This window comes from Nilaparvata lugens, chromosome 8 (assembly GCF_014356525.2).
Source record: "Nilaparvata lugens isolate BPH chromosome 8, ASM1435652v1, whole genome shotgun sequence".
In the NCBI taxonomy this organism is placed as follows: Eukaryota; Metazoa; Arthropoda; class Insecta; order Hemiptera; family Delphacidae; genus Nilaparvata; species Nilaparvata lugens.
This window is the reverse complement of record NC_052511.1, coordinates 31,793,406-31,817,275: the sequence shown is the minus strand read 5'-3', so window position 1 is coordinate 31,817,275 and position 23,870 is coordinate 31,793,406. Positions and strand designations below refer to the sequence as shown.

The 23,870-nt window shown below is 34.2% G+C and overlaps 1 protein-coding gene across 9 annotated transcripts in view; it reads left to right on the top strand.

Moving 5' to 3' along the window:
- The first annotated feature begins 13,026 nt into the window (after positions 1 to 13,026).
- Positions 13,027 to 23,870, top strand: part of LOC111051426 (fasciclin-1) — a 201,574-nt gene continuing 190,730 nt past the window's right edge. For 5 of the 9 annotated variants that reach the window (XM_039434529.1, XM_039434532.1, XM_039434526.1 and 2 more), the window contains exon 1: positions 13,028 to 13,347. In XM_039434529.1, coding sequence (XP_039290463.1) covers positions 13,225 to 13,347 — 123 coding nt within the window. In that variant the 5' untranslated portion in view covers positions 13,028 to 13,224. Of the gene's footprint in view, positions 13,348 to 23,870 lie in introns of all 9 variants that reach the window. The other 4 variants (XM_039434533.1, XM_039434531.1, XM_039434530.1 and 1 more) reach the window with 2 other exon arrangements.

Below are 23,870 nucleotides of genomic sequence, written 5' to 3'. Positions count from 1 at the left end.
GTTCTGTTGTTAAAATGGTCCCTTTTGTTTATTTCCCATCAGCTATGTACTGCCATCAGCTCATGAAATGCCTGTATTATTTTTCTCGGGTCTGATAGAAATCTCCTATAGTTAGATTTAGTAGTCATCGCTTTATCCAGAAATACTTTTGGTTACAGTACTGGTTTGGTAAATCCTATATGAAAATAATGTTTTTAACAAAAGCATCATTTCAAGATAATATTATTTAGGTTTACACTTGTCCAAGTATAAAATCGTTTAAATTATATTGAACTTGAAATTGACATTTCAGGGTTCAAAATACTCGGGTATCATCTTCCATGCATTATTATTTCAAACACACATTTATATAGTACCTACCCTATGTATAACAATTATTCATAGTTCATCTATTTATTCGAATTTCCATTGAATATTCGATTTTCAGTAAGGAACTTATAATTATATTCATAGTTCATCTATTTATTCGAATTTCCATTGAATATTCGGTTTTCAGTAAGGAACTTATAAAACTTACATTCAATAAACAATTTTGCACTACAAGCTACAACAAAGAGGTTCACTCACACTGATTAAATTGAAAATTAGAAGAATAAATAAAAAATAAAAATGCATGACTTAGGATATTACGTTTTGCATTTCACACAAATGTGAAATGCAAATTTTGTGATTTTTGAAAATCATATAATATTTTCTTTCTAATAAAATTTGTTGAATAAGAATTGATATTGTGGAATTTCTCTATAATTGAAAAAAACACATTCTTATTTTTGTTACATCCATATTCATTAGATTTGTACACAGGACTGCAGTTTCGTGTTGAAACAAGCACATCTACAAGCACAACTGTATTCTGTATTCCTGTGTACAAATCTAATAAATGTGGATGTAACAAAAATAAAACTGCGTTTTTTCAATTATCTTTCTAGTTTTTAGGAAATAAATAATGTACGTATTGAAAGCTACTAGAAAATATCATTTATATGTATGATATTTCTGTTGAATAACTTATAATAGAAAATATTATTGAGACAATTCCATCATTTTTCAATCTTATTAAAAAAACTCCACAACTTTATAACTAGAGTTGAACAAAAGAACGTTTTCGTTCTTATGGAGTTTCTCAGAATGGCCATTTTTTCTTTAACTTGTGAAATTGAATTTTGGCTCCATTATAACTTTCTTGATTTCGTATTTTGTAAAACACGTTCAATTTTTAATGTTCTCTGAACTTGAAATTATTGGTAACGATTCCATTCTATTGGCAGCGAAGACCTGTGCAATAAATTGAACTGTCTCCAATGGCGCGCATCCGCATCCGCGGCTGTTCGGTCAAATTGAATTTCAGGTTGTGGTCATTGACGACTAGACGTGGCTGTCACGCGTTACGCATCACGCAGTGCGTGACATTCGATCGTTAGCTAAGCATGAATGGATCACGGCTGATGACTCACTTCACTCGCCACGCTTCAATATGCGCACATCTCATCACACTGACAGCGAATAAAGTGACTTTGAGAATACATGTCTCTGTAACAGCTACGGTAAAGAACAAGACCACTGAATAAAAGAAAAGAAGGAAAGAAAGATTCAGAACGGATGTATCACGATTTATACACTCTGAAAGTCTTAACTCCGCCAAATAATTTTTTTTTCATTTTTAATTTTAATTTTCATTTTCAAATTCAGCTAAAACAGGAAAGGATTTTTGTCGTAGAAAAATTCTTTTCTAGTGTGCTCTTCCTTTGTGAATGTTCATTCAAATTTTGCTGTCTTAAAATACACAAAAACACTTCCTTCACACTTGAAGTCCAATTTATTGCATACCCTGAGGAGCGACAACCTCCCCCCCCCCCAATCAAAATGATGCCCCCCTCAAATTTAAGATGACGCAACCCCCTCAAATTTAGAAAATTTTTTTGCAATATCCGTCTACGCCCCCCTGAGGGCACCCCTGTCTTGTTTTACTATCAACGATTAGTGAGTGTGTAATCTTATTCATATTTTAACGGATTTCGTAATTTTTTTGAAATAGTTTTATAAACGTTGAGTCGGCCTCAATATCGACCCCTGATAAACTTCTGCTGGGAATAGTTATGGGCTTAAATCAAGCGCATGATTGTTTTAATTCAATCTCATTACACATGCACAACTGAAAGTTAATGTAGGTATCAAACAAACATAATCAGACCACTCGAGGGAGTTGGTATTTCCTACTGATACAAGGGATCTTGCGTGGGTACCTAATGGAAAGTGCGTTGGTGAATAAATTGGTGTGATGATCAAAATTAATGTTCATGCTATCGGCGGGAGTCGAACCCACGAACCAGCCAGTGCTAGCAAACCGAAGTTTTGCAACCCGGCCGGCAAACTTAGCTTTTAGTTTTGTAATTAGTGGACTTTATTTTGTGATGTGCAATGAGTTTTAAGGAAATAAAAAAATATCTTTAAGAGATTTCTTTGGTCAGCCTCATCAAATACATTGCAGGTTTCTTGGAACTACAAATTTGGTTTAAAGTTTTTGGTTAAGGTAACTTAATCTAATTTCTAAGATATTATTTTGTAGTAAATTATAACTATCCTAGATTTACTAGGTAAAATAATAACAAGTCTAGAATTATTAAAGTCATTCTAAGTCACTGTAATATACTCAACCCATATTTGTATGGATAATTATGGGTTTTATGGATACTTTTGATTGATTGAATAGAGCTTGAATTGGATTCTTGAAGAAATCTATGACTTTATTTTAAATTTCTTGTGATAGCAATTTATTGTTACTGGTAGCATTATTTGGGAAAATTAGCAATGATACTTAACAAATTGTATCAACATCAAGTGGTTGTGGAAATTATGAAACTAATGGAAAACATGGAACGATTTTTCGTTAATATTGGCATATACCAATGTGAATTCAGTTGAAAACTATTAATATTGTCTGATTTTTTATCCATTTTTCTATCATAGCGAATGCATCTTGTCACAAAAATGTATCGAATCATAGATGCAGCAGATGTAATCTAATTGTGAAAATTAATGATGAGTTGTGATACTATTGTTTTATCAGTAAGGTTCAGTCGTAATTCAAACTTGTTAATCAAACAGCATAATAATTTTTATTACTGTCATTTGTCATTCCAATATCTTCTAAGAAATATATCTATTTTAAAGAAGATAAGATGATATGATTTATTATTCTACATCTTATAGTTTAGTTTGATCTTTGAACCCCAATTCATCATCACACGTTCTCATCCCAATAAAAAAATCTATCTATACCATATCTGGATGAAGAAATAATCATTTTTAAATAATGTAGCATTACTATAATCAGTTTACGACATTTCCATAGTTTTCATCCGGTCCACTTTCCGCAAATCCAATCAATTCATTGATTGCTAAAAATTGAATAAACTGGTGACCCCCTGGGTTGGAGAGCTCGCTCAAGAACTGTTGTATTGTAATCTTCAAAACCCACAACATACAAAGTTGGTAAAAATTATGGAAACAGCTGATATTTTCTTTTACAAGAATAATTTGACAGTAGGTTTCATTGGGGATCCTATTTGAAAAGAAAAATTACTCTGTCTCTTCAACATCTTTGTCCTTCATATGAATCCAAATTCATTTTTTCTCATGTGATACAATCATGATTTCGATACAGAGTACCAATACAAAATGAATGACGAAAACCGCACATTGATATCTCAACCCGAATCAGTTTGGTTATGTAAAAGTTTTAAATTATGTAGTATATTGATTGATTGATTGATATTAACCAGCTGAAATTATGTGTCAGTGCATGAAGGATGCTTGTATGATAGCTTCCAAATAGCCTCGTCTGATGTTATGAATGAATGAATAAATGGAAAAACTACTGTAGTAATTGCATGCAATGAATTCTTCAGCTGACTAAATGATAAATTACAACATTTTTTTTCGTATGCACTTTCAATGCTATTTTTATATCCTGAAAATAACAAACGAGTGTGTCAATTTTGTTGTCCAACGAACTTGACCCGTAAAAAGGTTCAAGAATACGTGTTCAAAATTTTAAACTGATTAATCTGAACTTTAAACTGATGAAGTTATTGTAGAACATACAAACAGACGGATAACGACTTTGGCCTTTAGTAAGTCAAAAATAGGAACTCGCTAAGGCTCGTTCAATTAATTTCCTATTCTGCATCCCACTACAAAACCTAAACGTTTTATGGTAAAATAAATTAACATTAAAAAAATTAATTGATACTGAAAATTAACTAATTGGAAAGAATTCAGGCTACCCGTATATATTTTGTGAAATAAGTGAGTGATTCAGTTTGTAGACAGTTCACCCATTTAAAATAACTCTGGCTGCTTGTATATTATTTTGTGACTTAGATTGGTTTCAGAGATTCCTATCTAGAGAGTAATGAGAGTCATAGCACCCATGTAGGCATATCACAGTGGTATTGACATACAGAGTGGGTGAAAAATCCGAGAACGTGTAATAACTCATACACAAAGGTAATTTGATGGTGGGTGTGATCGGGGATCCTATTCAAATTGAAAATACTACTTTACTATGACTTTAAAAGTCTGGTTAGCCATCTTGGATCCGCCATTTTGAATGCAATTTTATTTTTTTAAATAGGAAGGTTGCCATACGATACATGAATTGAATACGGAATTTCAAGACAAAATGAATGGCGAAAACCGCACATCGATATCTCAAACCGTTTAGAAGATATTCACATTATTAATGAATACCATGCAAATCAGAAATGAAATACATAAGTGGTATGTGAGAATATCTTCCATACGGTTGAGATCTTCCATATCTTCCATATCGATGTGCGGTTTTCGCCATTCATTTTGTCTTGAAATTCCGTAATGAATTCTTGACAACCTTCCTATTTAAAAAAATAAAGTTGCATTCAAAATGGCGGATCGAAGATGGCGGACCACATTTTAAAGTCATAGTAAAGTAGTATTTTCGAATCGAGTAGGATCCCCAATCACACCCACCGTCAAATTACCTTTGTGTATGAGATATTAAGCCGTTCTTGGACTTTTCACCCTCTCTGTATGTCAAACTGTCTGCATTTCCTATAAATAGCTTTATCATCTCATCCCACCTATGTTGGAAGTTTTTATTTATTTATTCATTTATTTATTGTACAAAACACTATAATCATAATCTAATATAGTTTCAAGTGAGTCTCAACATAGTGAGTTAACTAACTCATTGGAAAAAATCAGGCTAACTGTACATATTTTGTGGAATAGGTAATGAGTGGTATAGTTTATAGAGAGTTATCTGTGAGCAACGGTATCAGATGATACGAAGCGAAGTCAACGAGCCATGCTTTGAAGTCCATTGTAAATTTGAATATCGACCTGGACAATGTCCTTGAGCTGCTCCTTCTCAAGCAGCAAGCAATTTGCATGATGATTTTAGTGGCGCACTGAGTCTTGCTGGTTTCGGGTTTCGGCGGTAAAGCCAACTAAACGAACAAACTACTAAGCGGTGAGATGCACTCTAAACTGTCAGCACTCCTCATAGAAAACATCAGTGCTTCCCATTGATGCCTCAGTGGTGAGGAATGCTGACAGCTTAAGAAGAAATAGGGGCGAAGGAGATCGAACACGAAGAAGGAAAGAAGGAGAAGGAGGCGGAAATGGAGCGGAGATCGAAACAGGGAGGAAAGGAGAGAGAAGGAGTTTGAAGGAAAAGGGAAGATTGAAAACGAAAAGAAAATTGAGATAAATGATAATTCAAGGAACTAAGTTGAAGATCGAATCCGAAGAAATATTGGATGGAAAGAAGTTGAAGGGAGTGAGAGATTGAATCCAAAGAGGAAGGGAAGAAAGAGGAGTTGATAGGGTGTTGAAAATAGAACCGAAAGATGAAAGGAAGGAGAAGGTGTAGATAGGTGTGGATAGCCCATGAGTAGGAAGAGAGTCGACGATTGATTTCAAAAAGAAAAAATAAATTGTTGTTGTTTTCCATGATGAAACATTATATAATAACTTTGATGTAGTTTAGACAAAGATACACAGTGTCTAAACTACAACAAAGAAAAAAGAGTTGAAAGGAGTTTAAATGAGTTGAAAGGGAGTTGAAAACTAAACTCAAAGAGGAAAGGGAGAGGGATGAGGCGAAGGGAGTGAATGATCACAAACGATTGGGATGGAAGAAAGAAGAGACTTGAAGATTTGAATATTGTACTCAGAGAGTAAAAGGAGAAAAAGGAGTTGGCATAGTGTGGATGAAGATCGATGAAAATCACCGAACAAGAAGAAAGGAATGGAAATTGTTTTAATGACAGTTGAGAATCGATCCCAATAAGAAAGAAGGATGACGAAGCTGAAGATATCACTCAATGAAGAAATAGTGGAAAGAAGTTAAGAGAGAGTCCAAAATCGAACCAGAAGAGGGAAAGAAAAAGAGGAGTTGGAAGGGAGTGGAATATCAATCCCAGGGTGTCAAGGAAGAGTAAACGTATGGAAGGGAGTCGAAGATTGTACCAAAAGAGAAAAGGAGAATGAAGGAGTTGGAAGACAATCTAAGAACAAAGCCAAAAAGGGGAGGGAGGAAAACGAGTTGAACGGGTGTTGAATATCGAATTGAGGAGAAAGGAGTTGAGACGGAGTCAAAGATCGAACACAAAGAGAAACCTACGGGAATTAGGTGGGTTTAAAAGAAGTTGAAGATTAAACCGAAAAGTAAAGGAAGCTAGCAGACTAGGAGAAGAAAGGATATGAAAGACAACCCAAGATCGAAACCAACGATGATATGAAGGGAAATCGAATCTGAAGAGGAAAAATGAGAAATTGGTTGAAATTGAGTAAAAGATAGTAGGAACACTAGAAATGGAACCCTAGGAGGAAATTGAGGAGAAGAAGCTGTCAGGCATTCTAATGTCGAACTAGAAAAAGTAATTGTAAGGGAATCAAAGATGAAATCAAGAGTAATAATAGAGAAAGAATGTTTGAGAGATAGTCAGAGATCGAACTCAAAGAGAAAAGGAAATGTTGAAAGGCGATTCAATATCGAGCCCAAAGAAGATAGGAAGGAAATTTGTTGAACGGGTGTTGAAAATGGAAGACGTTTTAAGGGAGTCGAAGATAGAACACAAGGAAGAAAATAAGAATGATATATCCGTTAAAAGAGAGTATTGAAAAAAATGATAAAACCCAGAGAGGAAAGGAAGAAATATGTGTTAAAGATCGAACCCGCAAGGAAAAATACAGAATGGAAACAAAGGAGGAAAGGAAGGAAAAGGAAGGAAAGTGAGGAAAGAAGGTTGTTGTTGCCTTGCCTCCTTGTGGCCTTTCGACGTCCACGCGCCTTCCTATCGATCGTCACTCTGTGCCGACTCCAGGTCTAGACAAGTCGGCGTCTCACTCACCCTCGACTCACGTTCGATTCGACAAACAGAGAGGCCAACGAGCACCAACTGCAGACAGACAAGGACAGCAGGACTAGAAGAGCACCAGGAATGAGGAGGAGGTTGCCGGGCCTGGCTTCTTTCCAAAACAAACTGGTGCCTCTGCCTCCTGTACACTGGAACATTGTCCAAAAACCTGTGGATGTGTGTTGCCAAAACGAAAGCTGAGCACAAAAACTGCCAGACGATTGATTTCATCGATGTCGGCACATCGGGGTAATTGCTGAGCAAAACTAGCTCACCAATTAGGGTTAGACTGGTGTAATTTATGTTGGAAGAATGGGAAAGCTGGTTTTTAAGAATTTGCATTTTCATTTGAAGTATGCTCCAGTAATAGTCGAAAGTATTTTTTCAATTTATAGAATTGAAGCACAATATGTTGACTTTTCAGCTCAACTTAGTTTTTAAGTAGAAATGACAACATATTGTGTCCTTAATGAAGTAAGGAACAATTCTACAACATCACAATAGTGTTCAATTTATTTTCAAGTTATTTATGGAATCGAGGAACAGACATTCCAAAACATTTCTTCATGATTTCACTCCTGTTTGCAGACAAGAAATTTCTTTAGCAAAGATTCAATGATCTTTAATATCATTTGTGTAACGGAATTTGTTATGTAAGTGTTGTCATTAAATAAAACTTGATTTGATTTGATTTTGAAAAAAAAATTCAATGTTATTCACGGAATCAAAGAACAGACGTTCCAAAATAATTCTTCGTGATATTGAAAAAAATATCCAAATTTATTTCAATGTTAAGTAATAGATTTGCCGATTGAAAGGAGGTTGTCTAAAATGGAGTAAAAGAGGAATTGAAAGTAGTATAGGGGAATTGAAAGCTGATGAGTTCTGAAGCTGAAAATCATAATAGTTTATTGTTTTCTTTCAATGTTTCATTTCACAATTTTTTATGGTATTTCAAACGCATTGTTATTGTTGTTGATTAATTTTAACAATATCAGGGGACCGAGCTTTGCTCTGGAGTGTAAAAGCATAGAAAATATTTGTAACGAAAGATTGAATTTATAGTTTATATTTATTTATTCATTTTCTCAGTCGTACAATTATTTTTACAGTTATATGAGGAGGCACAACAGGCTTATGCCCAAAACTGTCCCTTTTCAAATTTATACTACAGTCCAAATCAAAATCTAGGTTAAGCTACTATCACTCATCAAAATAACAATTTATTCACACTTCAAAAAACAAACACATCATCAATTACAAATAGATATACTATGAATTCTATTTACTATGTTTGCTACAATATTTGTTAATATACTATGTACTATTCTCCACTAACAGCATCTAGTCACCATTTTGGACTTTCTGAAGTAAACATGTTTTCTGAAAAAAGAGAATAAACGAAATTAAGTTTCTCTTGCTGAATTTTTCTTCTCGTGAGATCAGCTGGATGATCCCACACACATGCACTCGTTCACTCTCTTCCATTGCGGTATCGACAGACTACAAAATTTCCAGCTGTTTTTCCAAGGATGTATTTATCCTTTTAATGTCCTTCAGCGAGTTATCCGAGGGTTGAGACCTAGTGCAATCGGAGTTTCATATCATAAACCTACTTTGTTCCAAATCTAGTGAGAATCGTTAGAGCCGTTTTCGAGATCCGTTGAACATAAATATATACCCATATAACCATATAACCACATAACCATATAAATATATATATATACAGAAATTGCTCGTTTAATATAATAGGATTCACGATGTAGCACAGATGATAAATTATATTATAGTTGAACTGAATTTGGATTGTTAAGCTGGCCACTGAGGGAACAAACAAAATAGTCTTTCACAATGTCCCACGAATGGCTGAGAATTAGCCAATTGGTGGACATTCTAGGTGGCTTGTTGAAAACTCGTCAGTGGCTTTAAATGAAAAAACTTATCAATTCCGTAAATTTTTCAAATGAATGCTGTGTGGACAGTATAGATTATCGATTAACCAAAGATGCACTCCCAAACTTTTACTAGAGGCTTTAAGCTTTCAAGTTCCATAAAGCTTGTAGTTTTCGTAAATATTCATGTACTTCAGAGTAAAAATAGCTTGATTTCTAAACAATCTGGTTCATCAATTAGGCTATTGATAAAAATTATTTCTCCAATACACTTTCAATGCTTTTATATCCAGTGAACGTGATCTTAGGAAGAAACTATTAAGTATGGAGCTCAATTGCTTTGTAGTACTGTTTTCAGTAGTGAAATCAAGGAAACATTGCTGGAAAATTGAAGTCAAGATTTATTCACTGCCATCAAACATCACGTTTGACATACTTATGTGGTGATATGGAAACATAAGGAGTCGAAATTATTCGAATCAGAATAAAAAATTATTGAGATCAATATTGACAAGAAGCAATTGGAACAATAATTGTATCCGTTACATAATTTCTGTTGGTTCAGAGAATGATCATTTGTTAGTTGTTTGAAACCTTACAACTCGGTATTGACTGTTGGTCGGGGGCATTGCGTAATTTTTGTGAGTGGGGTGGCATACGGTAATCCGTTTTTTGGTTTTAATGACTTTGTAAGTTCAGCACTGAAGGCGTAATTTACAAGAGCTTCTTGAAAAACTTTTTGCAAGACAATAATACTCGCATAATATCCGAAACTTTTTCCTTGCCTCTTGATACTTGAACTTTCTTCAAAGGGCGATTTATTTTATGATGAACACTCTCTGTTAATCTTGGGGTACCTGGTTATTTGCTATAACGTATATCGATTTATGAAGGTAGTGATAATTCCAAATTTAATCTTAAGCCTTTTTAAGTGATGGAATTTCAACCGTATATTGTGGAGGTTGAAGATGTGGATGCGAAGGAACGAAGAATAAGTACTCTATAGTATTAATATAAACAGTAAACTTGAGGAAAACGGAATTCACATTAATAAGAGATGATAATAGAAGATACATTTGAAGTACCGGTTCAAAAAACATCAGATTCATTCAGTTCTAGTCTTCCAATCTCAAGTAGGCCTAAGATATGACTGCTTTGGTAATAACTATTCAGAATTCAGTGATGCTTTTTTGAGTCTGAAATAATAATTGAGTTATAAAGTTCGTTACTGTCGGTAAATGAGTCCATTACACTTTTTGCGTCATTTGAAGTGAGACAACTAAATTGCATCGATAATCGAATGAACGGGACAGAGAAAAGTTAATTACGAAGCTGAAGTGCTCTTAAATGAGAGGAATGAATTGTGAGGCTGATTAAATATAAACGAAGATACTAAAGCTAAGAACCAAATGCTTCATTAGAATGTCATCTTTCATCTTTAGAAACTAATGTAAACTTTCTCTAATCAGGGTTTTATCTCCTAGGAGATGCCCAAATTATTTTGATTTTATTGCTGGGAGATTTTTATGGTTGAAATAATTATCATTACAATAAATAAAATATTCTGGCCGGTAGATTCACTTCACTCGCCTTATCCCTCCCTATCTTGGACCCCGGTGGATTGAGTAATGCAACTGGCAGGCTCGCTCACTTGATCGAATATGCTTGCTTTCATCACCGTATTCGTCTATGTCTATACTATAGGGAATGAGGGGTTGGGTTTTCATGCTCGATTCAATCTCCTGTTCATTTAAAATTTTCAAATTATATACAGTAAAGTAGCTCGTGAAAAAAAAATTTGCAATCCTTTCAAGGCTTCAACTACTGTTTTTTTTAAAAACCTGGGAAAAAGTTGAGACAACGCAGTTTTCTTACCCCGTGGCTCGAAACCCACCTAAAATATTAACCTTCCATATCTCATCATAGTCTCATCCCTACGTCCCAACAAGCCTATTCACGCACAAGCCTATCAGAGTTAGGCTCTAGTTTTACTGTAATTCGCAGTCAAATGGCAAAAAATTATTTTCACTTTTCTAGGCACCTCGGACAATGTAGGTATTCTCATTATTATCGAGACTTCTGTATTGCCACCGATTATAGACTTCATAGACTATCTAAACAGTATAATTTATCATCTGTGATATAATATAATGTTACTGTGTTTCAGTTAAACAAGTTTCAAGCTTTAATTCTTCATAATATATTGTTTTTGTCTGATAATTTCCTAAGACTAAGACACTAATAACTTACTTTCAATAATATGATTTACGTTGCAATTACTATTACGTGACAATTATTGTTTCTATATTTTTTGTAATTCGTAAATTCAACTGGCAGTCTAGAGTTGCGCTTTAAAGTTTCACTCATCACTAATTTCGTAAGCAAGCTCAAATTTCAGTAGTATCAACTAGCAACATTAGTAAATAAAAAATGTAGCCTATTGTCTCATTGCTCATTGTTAGTTAGTAGTGTTATAAGATTGTTATTTCCATTAATTCTACAGTCACTGATAATCTATGATATAATAAAGGAAAGAAGTAGCTTTTACACGTACAGGATAGGACATTCAAGAATGATGCATCATCACGTCTGAACTACTGGACTGATAACAGTCCAGTCACGGAATAAACATACCAGTAGTGCTTCTCTACTCTGTGACAGTACTTTGTTTCAGTACTGTACTGTCCAGTACAAAGTCTTGAAAACACACTTAGTTGGTCCGTTCACATTCAAAAAATATGTAAAAAATTAAGCTCAGGAATTTTCGCGCTGAGACGACTAGCAAAAATTTCCAACTTAGAAACGTTAAAAGCAGTGTACTTCGCAATGATCCACTCCCACATGGAGGAACAAGCATCTCAAACTTAAATAAAATACTCCTATTACAAAAAGAAGCAATAAGAATAATTCTAAATCTTGATAGAGAGCAATCATGCAAGCCATTCTTCAGTAAGTTAAAGTTCATGACGGTGTACAGCCTGTACATTTATAGGACAATATTATATATAAAAACTAACGAATCTAGATTCCCACGGCAAGTAGATATACATAATTACAACACAAGAAATAAAAATAATTTTACAATAAAGAAACACAATAAGGAAAAATATAAACAAAGTCCAACGTACATGGGAATAAAATTTATTGGTTGTCTCCCAGGTTGCATAAGACATGAACCTGATAGATCAAAATTTAAGGAATTGCTGAGAGCATATTTGATGGATTTAGCATGCTACAGTATAAACGAGTTTACTGTAAAAAAATGAATTTTATACAGTCACTAATATTTCTCTTTAGCTTTAAGTTAGTTTTTAGTTTTTGACTTTTTCATGTACATTTTCATGTATGTTTTGGAAAGAAATAAATGATTGATTGATTGAGTCCAGTACTTTACCATACTGTAACTTGAAATTTTGCACATCGATTCTTAATTTACCAAGGATGGTTAGCCTACAGGCCTATTCGTCAAGATTTCAGTAGGTCAAGTTTTATGTTTGTCAAGTTTCTAATTGTACCCTTGCGGAGTATGGGTTACCTGCTAGTGATAAATAAAAAAAAGATAAAACCCAACAACTCTGACTGAAAGAAATAGCATAGATAAGATAGGAGACTAGTTTTTGTAAAAAAGGTAAAAGGCGCGCAGCCGTTATGCTATGTGGTACCGAACGGAGGGAATTTGGTGAGGTTGTGTTGGCAGACGTGTATTCGAATGCAGGACTGGGCCGAGTAGTGGGAGAGAGAGAACGGCCGAGTTGCTGCTTGCTGCTGGTATTGTGACTGTCTCAAATCCTGGCAGGTTCAGTTTCAGGCCCAACTTTCTGCATGTTTGTTCTTGTGGTTGGTTAGGAAAGTGCCAAACTTCTACTTATATTGCAGTGCTGTGTTTATTATCGGGTCCAGTGATTTAATCGTCCGAAACTCGTGTGAAAATGGAACACAGTTTTCCGTCCAAATTTAGTTTGCTGCTCCTGCTGATGAACATCTTCGGCAGGTCGGTCGGCGCTGATCTCACCGTCGAACAGAAGATACGCGAGGACTCGGACCTTTCTCAGGTAAATTTCTCACACACATTCAACATTCTCTTCAATTCTTTTAGCCCTTTTGTAGTTTACTTTCACAAATCAATACGTCAATGATTAAACTAACTTTACCAGGAGTGACTGCCTAACTTATACCGGCTTCGTACCTGGCACCTATGTCTCTCAAGGAAATTAAATTAATCAACATTTTCTATTTGTACGGTTTGTTTTTCTTAACTTATTATGTATCTCATTTCCCATCAATCGTATCAAATTGGTTGTGCCGTAAATTGAAATACCTACTCATTCAGCTTATCAACAGTTGTACAAATCCAATTTTCAATAGGTAACTTATAGGTAGGCCTAATTAGTTGATAAATGGAATAGATACGGTAACTCAGTTGGTACTTGAGTATGTAGTAGATTAACTTATTTTATTTTCGGTCAACTTTTCTAATGCGAACAAATAAAGTATTCTGGAGTCCTGCGATTCACCAATTCTTCAATAATCCTTTGATAACAAAAACCAAGAGGATAGTCATTTAGCAGTTATGATACCACATATAATTTCTATTTAGAAATTTGCCTCTTTTATCATAAATTTATAATATGGGTCTATCGTATTCGTTTGCATATTGATCGTGCTTCTTGCATAATGCGCACGATCACATTAGAGAAAAAGAGATTAAGTACCTAGTCTTTTTTATGTAACTTACTGTTCTGTCGATTTGATCCTTTGACATAAAAGAATACGGTAGGTGAAATAGGAATCGAGTAGGTGAGTGTCATGTACAGTGTACAGTTGAACATGTCTAGAGCTTTTCCCCATTTTATTGGTGTTATCGCAAACTCTTGGTACCATTATGTATGTTGCGCAAAGTAGTTTTAATTTTATGTTGAGGTATTCTAGTATAAGATGTTAGGTAGGCGCAACATTGAACGTAGAGTCGATGAAAATATGAATCAAGGATCATATACATAACTTGCATAAACAATTTTTACTCATGATGTAAGAAGCTTATCCTACCAATATTTTTTGTGCAAAGTTCAGTTGCATGATAGTAGATGATTGATATGAGATCCCTGTTAATAAATTCGTGTCCACGAACAACAATGATATCGTTAGACCACCATCTGAACTGACATCCATTCCGAAGCAGCAACCAGCAAGTACCCAATTGCTGAGGGGGCACCGCTAACAATTGATAAAGGTTGTTTACAAATGAGCCAATGTTGCTCGTTTCGTTCAAAACCTGGGGTCTGTGCTTTTTTTGATTGATTACAGAGCCCTGTCATTGGTTGTCTTACCATTGATTGATCACTTAACTGCCATTTTTTCTCTTCAGCTAGCTAGCACCAGTCGTTAGCCCGCACAATCATTTTCCACCCCTGTCAATTGCAAATCGAAAATAGGAACCTCATTTTTTAGAAAATTATTCTGTATTGTGTTCAAAATCCTATTTTTATCCTTGGAATATTTTTCTGGAAATTGATTAGAAAATTCTCTGATAATGGATTCCGTGAAGGAGCCGTAAATAACCTATGGGAGGCGAAAATAAAATTCTCCTCAATTTACCCTATCTAACATAGATGTAATTTCGATTTCCCCATCTGATTTTCGACAAACTTTTCATATTCTGGCTGTTCGCCACTCCATCTCTCTTCAAGAAACGCACTCACTCGTTCCATCAGCACCCTTCCTCTCGCAAATCATCTGATCCTTCATCAATCTATCGACTTCATCACCTCATCCTCCTCGAATTTCCCCTCCCTCAATCGAATTTCTCATTCCCTGACCCACATAGACATACTCTTGCCCTGTTTGCACATTCCCTTGCATTCTCACTCCGCATTCTTACCCCTTGTATTTTCCTTGCAAACTCACAATTTATAATGTCACTCTGATGCGCTCATGCTTTTTACTTATATTGTACTGTATTATTAATTCATGTTTTCACTCCTTGTTAAGATAGTAATAAGTCATTGCATTGCTGTTTCCTTAAACATTACTTATTTCCTCAAAATAAAGTTTTAGATCGTACGTCTTTAAATTTATTTCACTTGTTATGAACTGATAAATAGATATTTATAAATTTATAAATTCATTTATAACTCAATTGGCAGAAATTTTAATGTCAATGTTTTATAGAATGAAAGCATCAAATTAGTTCTGTTAATTATGTATGTTATTGAAAATATGCTTATCCATGAAAGTCCATTTTTTATATTAAATCATTATTAATTTTCAATTTTATCTTTATAAACTAATTTGGGAAAAACCATTGATTCTAGGAATCAGCAGCAAAAATCAGTCCTACGGGAAATTGAGGATTCAGTTGATGCGTAGTGCTGATGCTTCAGAATAATATTTGCTTTGGCTTTATCTTCAAAAAAGTATGAAATTGAATGGAAAGATAAATTATTAGTTATGCACTATTGACTCGTGATAGTTTAATGCTGATAATCAATTTTATAGTTATTTTCATTCAGAATTTATTGTAAATGCATTAGTCTATGATCTATGGACTATGAACATGGTGATAGTGATAACTAACAGTTTATAATATTTTTCCCATTAAAATAGCAATTAAACTGCTTAGTTCAATGCTTCTCATTGACTCTGCCACCGCCAGGGCAATAGTGTACGTTTTGAAAATGGTCTGAGAACGTGAGAAAATTACTAAGGAAAGGCCAGTTCAATTGAAACTGAGATTATGACTGTGTGAATAGCCTTCAGTTCTTGAAAAAATCCAACAAATCGCTATTTATAGTAAAAAGCCTGCTACATCAGCAGAAAAAGTAGTTTTCTCCTCATAACAACACATATATGCTGTTACGTAAAATTGTAATAATTCTATTTCCCATGGAATTGGTCGTGGAATACAGCATGTTGCCAACTTGATTCTGTGTGTTGATTAAGTGCATCAAAATTATGAAACTTCATGAATTTAATTGAATGCTCTTCATTTGTCACATTTTTCTTCTGGTTCTAGCTGAATATGATAACCTTGTTATATCCGAAGGTGTGACGCGTAAAACTAGTCCGACTAGGAGTTGAAATTTTATACGCTTTTCAGTAGTTGAAACGCGTAAATTTTACTTATTACTTATTACTTATTATTAAATATTTCTTATTTGTTTATTTCATTCCACAATCACAATATCAAATTAATGATTGAGAGAGAATCAACAGGATAAACCCAAAACTGTTTCTCTCCCTGATTTTGATAAAAATAATCCAAATGAGGCTATGTAAACAATTTTATAAAAATCACAAACATTTACAGTCCAAATATACATTATACTAAATATTTATAGTTGGAATTTAATATCGAAATGTATAGGCTACTGTAATTTCTTGTTTGTAATATTGTTTAGGCTACTCGGTAAATTGGACACATTTTATAAAGTGGGAAACATTCTTTCTGAACTAGTATTTTAATAAAAATTCGGGGGAGGAACAGTTTTGGACTGTGCCTGCTATCTCCCAATTATTTTAATAATAATGTAAATTTCAACTGTTAATTAAAACATTTCACCTATGTCATTCCACCATAGAAACAATATTCTATTCTTTGAATGTCCACCTGAACAATTCATTTAAACGTAGATACACTGTACATTCAACATAATTGTTTTCCAAAAATACGTTACATCAGTAAATTGGTTTTCAAATGTCCTCGTTCAACAATACTAATTTCGAATGCATCGTTGAAGCTGAAAGTGTATAACTCGACCCCGAATGCAATAACCATGAACCATCCTACTGTTTAAAAAGCCATCATGAATTGCCAATGAAATAATCGATTGCTGAGTAGAGTACGAGTATATAGGACTCACTACTCACTCACTATACAGGACAATGATTGTCGGCCAATTGTTCCCAGTTCCGGAAAACAGTATTGTGCTTCTTTAATATATTGTACTCTGTATACTAGTATGGTGTACTGTGCTATATTTTCGAACTACTCCAGTATTTATAGTGGAGAATTGTAGCGCTGGTTGGGTTCGATGGAGCTGGTTTGAACCGACCGTTGAAAAACAGTTAATGGTGTTTTAATGGCTAGCCTGTTTGGTGGTAGCCCACCTTCACGTCTTTTTTTTTCATTCATTTTTTTATATTGTAACATCTGTCGGCGACGTCGCCGCCACAAAAAGCCCTAACCAGATCTCACTTCATGTTCATTCATAAAATGTTGCGTTTCGTTAGATTAATTTCGATTTGAATGCTTCGTGATAAGTTTATGCACGATTTTTATAATTTTTTTTAATGTCAGTGAAAGAGGTTTCAATGTGGAATGTGTAGGTGGGTTCCAACAATTAGGTAACATGATATCTAGTAGTGCATTCAGATGTAAATCTATGTTGAAAATGTATCAAAACTGTAACTGTTCTTATGAGGATCTAATGAATGATGATCTTCAGTACCGTACTGGTAACTTTCTTGAAGTCTTGATTCACACCAGAAATTATGCGTGGGTAATGAGGAAAAGAGTTGTTAATTTTGAATTTGACTCGATTTCTGTTGCATTTCAAAGTACAGTACTGTAATAGGAAAAACATGTATTTGGTGATGTGCTTAGAAATGATAGAACTGATTCCTCATTCGGATTTCCATTTCCGTTCCAATATTTTTTCCATTGAAAATGAATAATTACGTTATTTCCGAATTGTTGCTTTGACTCATGAATTTTTAGTAATGATAGAGTGAAAGCTGTGAAGTTATTAATTAAGAGAGGAAGTCGTTATGATTAAATGATAAAATCCTTATTGAGACTGGTTAGTTGGGACGACTACTACTAATTTTAAAATATATTGTATCAGTTCTTCTGTAGTTTATTCAATTGCTTCACGACTCTACTACCAAAACTTCTAACTTTTCATTGTTGTCAACTTCAAGGTGAAACTAGATAATCGTTGATGTTTCAGCTCCATCACAGACCCTCGATAAATGAATAATCAAACCACAACTAACTGTAATTCATGTAATTTGATCGTTGATGTTTGAATAGAAGTAGCCTACCTCTTAAAAAAAGAAGTCTCATTTATGGAGTTAAGTATTGATCAAAGTTCCTAAAGAGGACACTTTTCTACTCCCTAAACGTTCAGTTTTCGTATTCCTAACGTGTGAACGCTAATTGAAACGGTATTCTCCATTTTCGTTCGTTAACGCGACTATTGAACTGGCACTATTTAGCTTTATAAGGTTGGTGACTCTGCTGGTATGTCAGTCGGCCTATAGTCGCAAATCTTATCACGGGATCACAGTTAGATCACATGTTAGATAATAAGGCCATGTACAGCAGGGTGCAGAGTATTGTGCAATGCTTGTAATGCTATTTTGGAATCTAATTAACTTCAATGTAACATGTTTTGCTATTTGATGAAACATGCTTGGATGCATATCACTACTCTTCACTCATCTTATATACCTTTTTCAACGAAAGTATGATGTTGATCATTTCAATTATGATAATTCCTCTCATAAAATTTCAAGAGGATGATTGATGTATGTGTTTTTAAATTATCCGGAAATTCTTTGAAATGTAGTCCACTATTTGATTATTGTGGAAAATTGACCTATATCCCCATCGTTATTGTTGACACAAAAAAATTGCTAACTGGAAATTCATACTGCATGTACAACTATATGGTAGGCTTCAAAATCTTCCATTTGAATATTGCTTCTCTAATTTTTCTTCAATTTCCTAGTAAAATCAACCTATCTATAACTCTTTATAAACAATGAGGATGTAAAATCAAAGCGTCTTTTCAGCTTCTATTGTAGCCTACATACAGGAAGCTCAAAGAAGCCCTAAAAACAAAGTGAACATCTACATAAACATAATAATTTATGCACTAAATAACAAAGTGAACATCTACGTAAACGTATGCCCAATATTCAAAATTCATAAATCATTTATTTGAAACAAATTTCATATGCACAATCTTCCATCAATCTTATTAAAAGGATTCAATGTTTTCCATGAGTACTCATTTCAGTATTAATCTTATAATTATCAACTAATATTAACGTGCATTATAATTAGAAATAGAGTGTTGATCAATTCCAAATTCTAAAGTGCATTTTCTGTATTTTGTAGTCAACTTCGTACAATGTCCTTGTCCTTCAAAACGACACCGTAATGTCTGGATGTTGTTTTCGTTTGATTTGCTTGAAAACTGGTAGCTATTGTTTGGAGGCTATGATTACGTCTGCTGACAAGTCTAGTCATTTCATTGCCAAATGTCCGCAGTGGATGATAGCGAATGAGTGGGCCGCAGCCGCTGCAAATTAATATAATAGGCGCGTTCCACTTTTCAGTATCTTTGTGACCCACTGATCAATGTGAGAGTGTTGCTTATTCTTGTGGGAAAATGTTCCACAAATTGAAGAGACTTTAGATATTGTCAAAAAATCCACTTCATTTTTTAGTTCTACAAATTGTAAATTTTGTGGAATATCTGTTGTCTTTTCATCACTACATCAACTAATTCATCATCCTAATATTCATATAATTTCAAGTTGAAACTGTGATTTAGAGGGAAAGGATAGAGAGTGATGAGTAGAAGAGTTCAGTAAAGATAGATAAAGATGAAGATGGAGAAAGAGTAGAAGTGAGAAAGAAGGAACCGGAAACCCAAACTGTGTAATATATATCCTTGATGGAAAAATTTATTCTAGCTTAATTGACTGAAAAATCTGCAATAATGCAACGCTCTGATCCGTTGGACATTCACATAGGGCTTTTAGCGGATGATGAGTTCTGATTCATTCCATGGTTTCCTAGCTAATCATTGTCTGTTTTATCAGCCTTTTCACTGTGTTGCAAATGTTGGCCTGTTTCATTTTTTTCTTGTGCAAATGAGTGTTGGCGTGCCATTTTACTTGATTCGCGAGCTGCAAGGTCGGAATGATCAAGTGAGTAGTGGAATAATTGTCGCTAACAGGTTAGCCAACTAAACAGCTGACATGAAATGGGTCAACTACTGTGATCCAGCTACTATCCTACTATATACTATTCCAAACTATATTCTCAAAAGCGGTTGCATATATATGCACTGGATAACTAGATGTTCAATCTCAGAGTACATAATGATTAATTTTTCCATCTAATACAATCATTTTGTGTTTTTTGATAAACTTGTTTGATGAATCCAGTGATCGCTGCATAGAAAGAACAGTTCTGGCTTGAACTTCAGGAATTCGCTGAAATTGAGAATGAAATAGCTGCCATACTGAAAAATATGAATGTAAAGGCGATGGTTAATTTCCAGATACGATTGAAATTTGAAACAGTCAATAATCAAGAATCAGCGCAGAATGGGTTTTGTCACTTGACTGACATATTTTGAAAAAATAACTGAAATTTGGAATTAGAATAATTTATAGAATAAAGACAAGAAAGAAGGTAATCTAATCTTGAGATGATTAATTTTTTTCATGCTTTTTCGATTGGTTGGTTTTATTCCAAAAACATTGCTTTCTCTGTCATGTACGGAATTAATTCCGTCTCTGTCCTGGAATTAATTGTAGATAAATGTTCTGTAATCAATCTGAAAATTTTGTAACCATGAAAAATATTTAAAAATTATTCTACAATATGATAAAAATGCTAGAAATTGGATTCAATATCATAGTATCCCATGTGAGTTCTGAATGGATATAATCAATAATCCAGTAGATCTATCCTAATAGCAGTGTGATTGTAATTATCAATGTTAGGACCATTGGTGTATATATATTAGATTTGTACCCATCTGTGTAGACAACAATGTTTGAATAAAAAACAATGCAACTCGAATTCTTTTGGGAATTTTTCTTAATCCATTACGTGATGGGTCATGCGCCGGAAACTACCGATTCACTTGAGTCAGCATTGGTTGAATGGCAATCGACGAGGCTATTTTCCAGGACTGCTGACAGATTGAAGTGAATCTCCCTGTGGTGTCCTTTGCGTTGCCTTCTGCCCAAATTGGCTGTGATCGAAATTCACGGAGAAAATGTCTATTGAGAAATTCAGGAGGCTCTCAGTTGGAGCCTGAGTTAGAAGACAGATCACGTGGCTCTACTTACGTGACTGGCGTTCAAGTGACTCAACCTTGTTCAATTGCTATGCTGTATTCTCATCTATTGTGTCATCTATGAAGACATCGTTGATTCTTGAGCTAGTTTTCTTTTAATTTTGCCCTTTTCTGACGCTGGATTGAGAGTGAAACTTGTGGCTGAGAAGTGAAATTTGTTGTTAGTTTTGCGCCAGACAAAATAATCGTATATTATATTAAAATAATCAATAATTATATTGAATTGTGATTGTATTATTACTATTTCTGTGCATGTAAATGAGATTGGGAAATTGCCTCGAGTCTTAAGAACTGTTAACAATATCCAAATTCACACAGCTATTAGGTTATGTGACAATATTCGCCTTGATAGTCTTTGAACAAATTAATGGTATCGTAAAAGATTTTTTTCAAAATTATTCATCAATATTTTTCCAATTCTTTCTAGCTCTGCTTCGTTCTCCATCATTCATTGCTTTTCCATTAAATGCTCCAGGGAATTCTTGACATCACACCATGAATTCGAATGAATATCCTCTGTTCCCAATTTTTTTTCAAACTCCTAGTATTATATTGATTGTTGATTATGTACAGAAAAATATTCTAGATAATTATAGAATAATAACATGTACTTAGAACATGCATTTTATAATAATGTGTCTTGTTATTCAAATATTTTTAGAATAAAGATGCTTGTGAAGCAGAGTATAGAAACATGCTACTTCTATGCGATAAAAGAGTCTTTCAGAAGAAGACTTGTTTGATCTGAGTTCACATGCTTCTCTATTCAATACTATGCTCAAACAATTCAGATATAGAAATGTTTGTTACTGTCGATTGAACACAATGTAAAAATGGGAGAAATAGCTTGGACCCAGGTGAGGTCTGTAACGGATATTCTTTCCATTGAATTGTATAATATCATCATCGCTTTCACATTATGTTTATTTATGTTTACAAAAAATTACACGGCAGTTTCTACCCTCGATAATTGTATAAATCATTAAACCGTGTCTGTAAAGGTGGCTTCAATTTGTTGTGCCATTTTGTGTTGTGAGGGTGCCACCAAGACATGCTCCATGTTCTCTCGACAAAAGTCAACAAGTTATGTGGGGTGGTTCTTATTGAATCAGTATCACCTTTGTATCTCGCATCTTTCTTTATTCAGCCTCCCTTCCGTGAAGAATGTACGTATTAGGGTAAGTTCTATTGCGCTCCCTCTTCTATCAAAATTAATTATATGGTAGTTTTACATCACAATTTACTGCCTAAAGGGATGTATATTTTGAATTTGAAATTGGGCTACCCCTTTGAGAGTATTCTTCACCCTTGGGAGTGGATTACCGCTATTCGATAAAGTAACTTGGATTCATTACAGGGCTGTGGTGGTAATGGAAGGTTCAAAATTCAATTTATAATGCTTATTATCATATTAGCCACGTCTCAAGGGGTGAAGATTGATTTATTAATAGCTAATTAGACACTATGTAACGTGGATAGGATTACTCAGCCTACCTGTTACTCCAGCAATGTTCTGTTCTCAGATCTTGTAAGTTATCAAGCATAGACGGGAAGTAACTCATGAATACTTGGGCCTATAATGATCTGTTGGAACACTTCAACCAGAAATATTACTCACAAAAATACTTGTTCCAAACTATGATTATCAGCTTTGAATTTTGTTTTCACAACATGACACAGAGTAAACCAACTAACATGAAGAAAAAATAACTTTAGCTCTCTTATATCTTTTGCTAGCGACATTTTCTCTATGCAACTACTTAGTTTCTAGATGAACACACCTTCTGTATTTTAAAGCTAAAACTACTTGAGTTTATAGTTATTATTTTGTATTAATAAATAGTACATTTGAATTTGTAAATTCCAGTATTTATTGACTTGACAGGTTGATTCGCTTTATAAATACCGTAAAGTCTACTTCATATTTTTGATATCCTTTGTTACTAGTTTAGTCTCAATCGAAAAATTGACGGAGTTCAAATTTGGTGTTGTGTTGGTTACCCATATTCCTATTTATAATCATAAATATTATTTTCATCCTTAGATATTTAGCTATCGTTCACAGAAGGAAGCAAAGAACCACAGTCAGCAGGTGGAGTGGATGGAAACCGCAGTTTCGTTATTACTGTATAATACGTCATTTCCCACTTATCAGGAATCTGGAGATAACTAGTTTATAAGGAAGCTCACTCAGAATATTATTGGAACTTATTAACGACTTTCATCATTAATTTCCTTCCTTGTCAAATTCTATTTATTAATCTGAACTTTGAGAGCTGCCACTCCACGATTGAGCAACTGATAGGAGACAGTAATCTAAATGAGAACAAAACTCGTTGATTGTCTTAGAACAAAAAGAGACAATAACTTACAATTAGGTACCACTTCACACTGAGTTGTGAAGAGATAAAATGCCGGTGCCAATTAAGAGATGAGCTTAATAGAGTCTAAAGTCTGTCTTTCCACTGTAA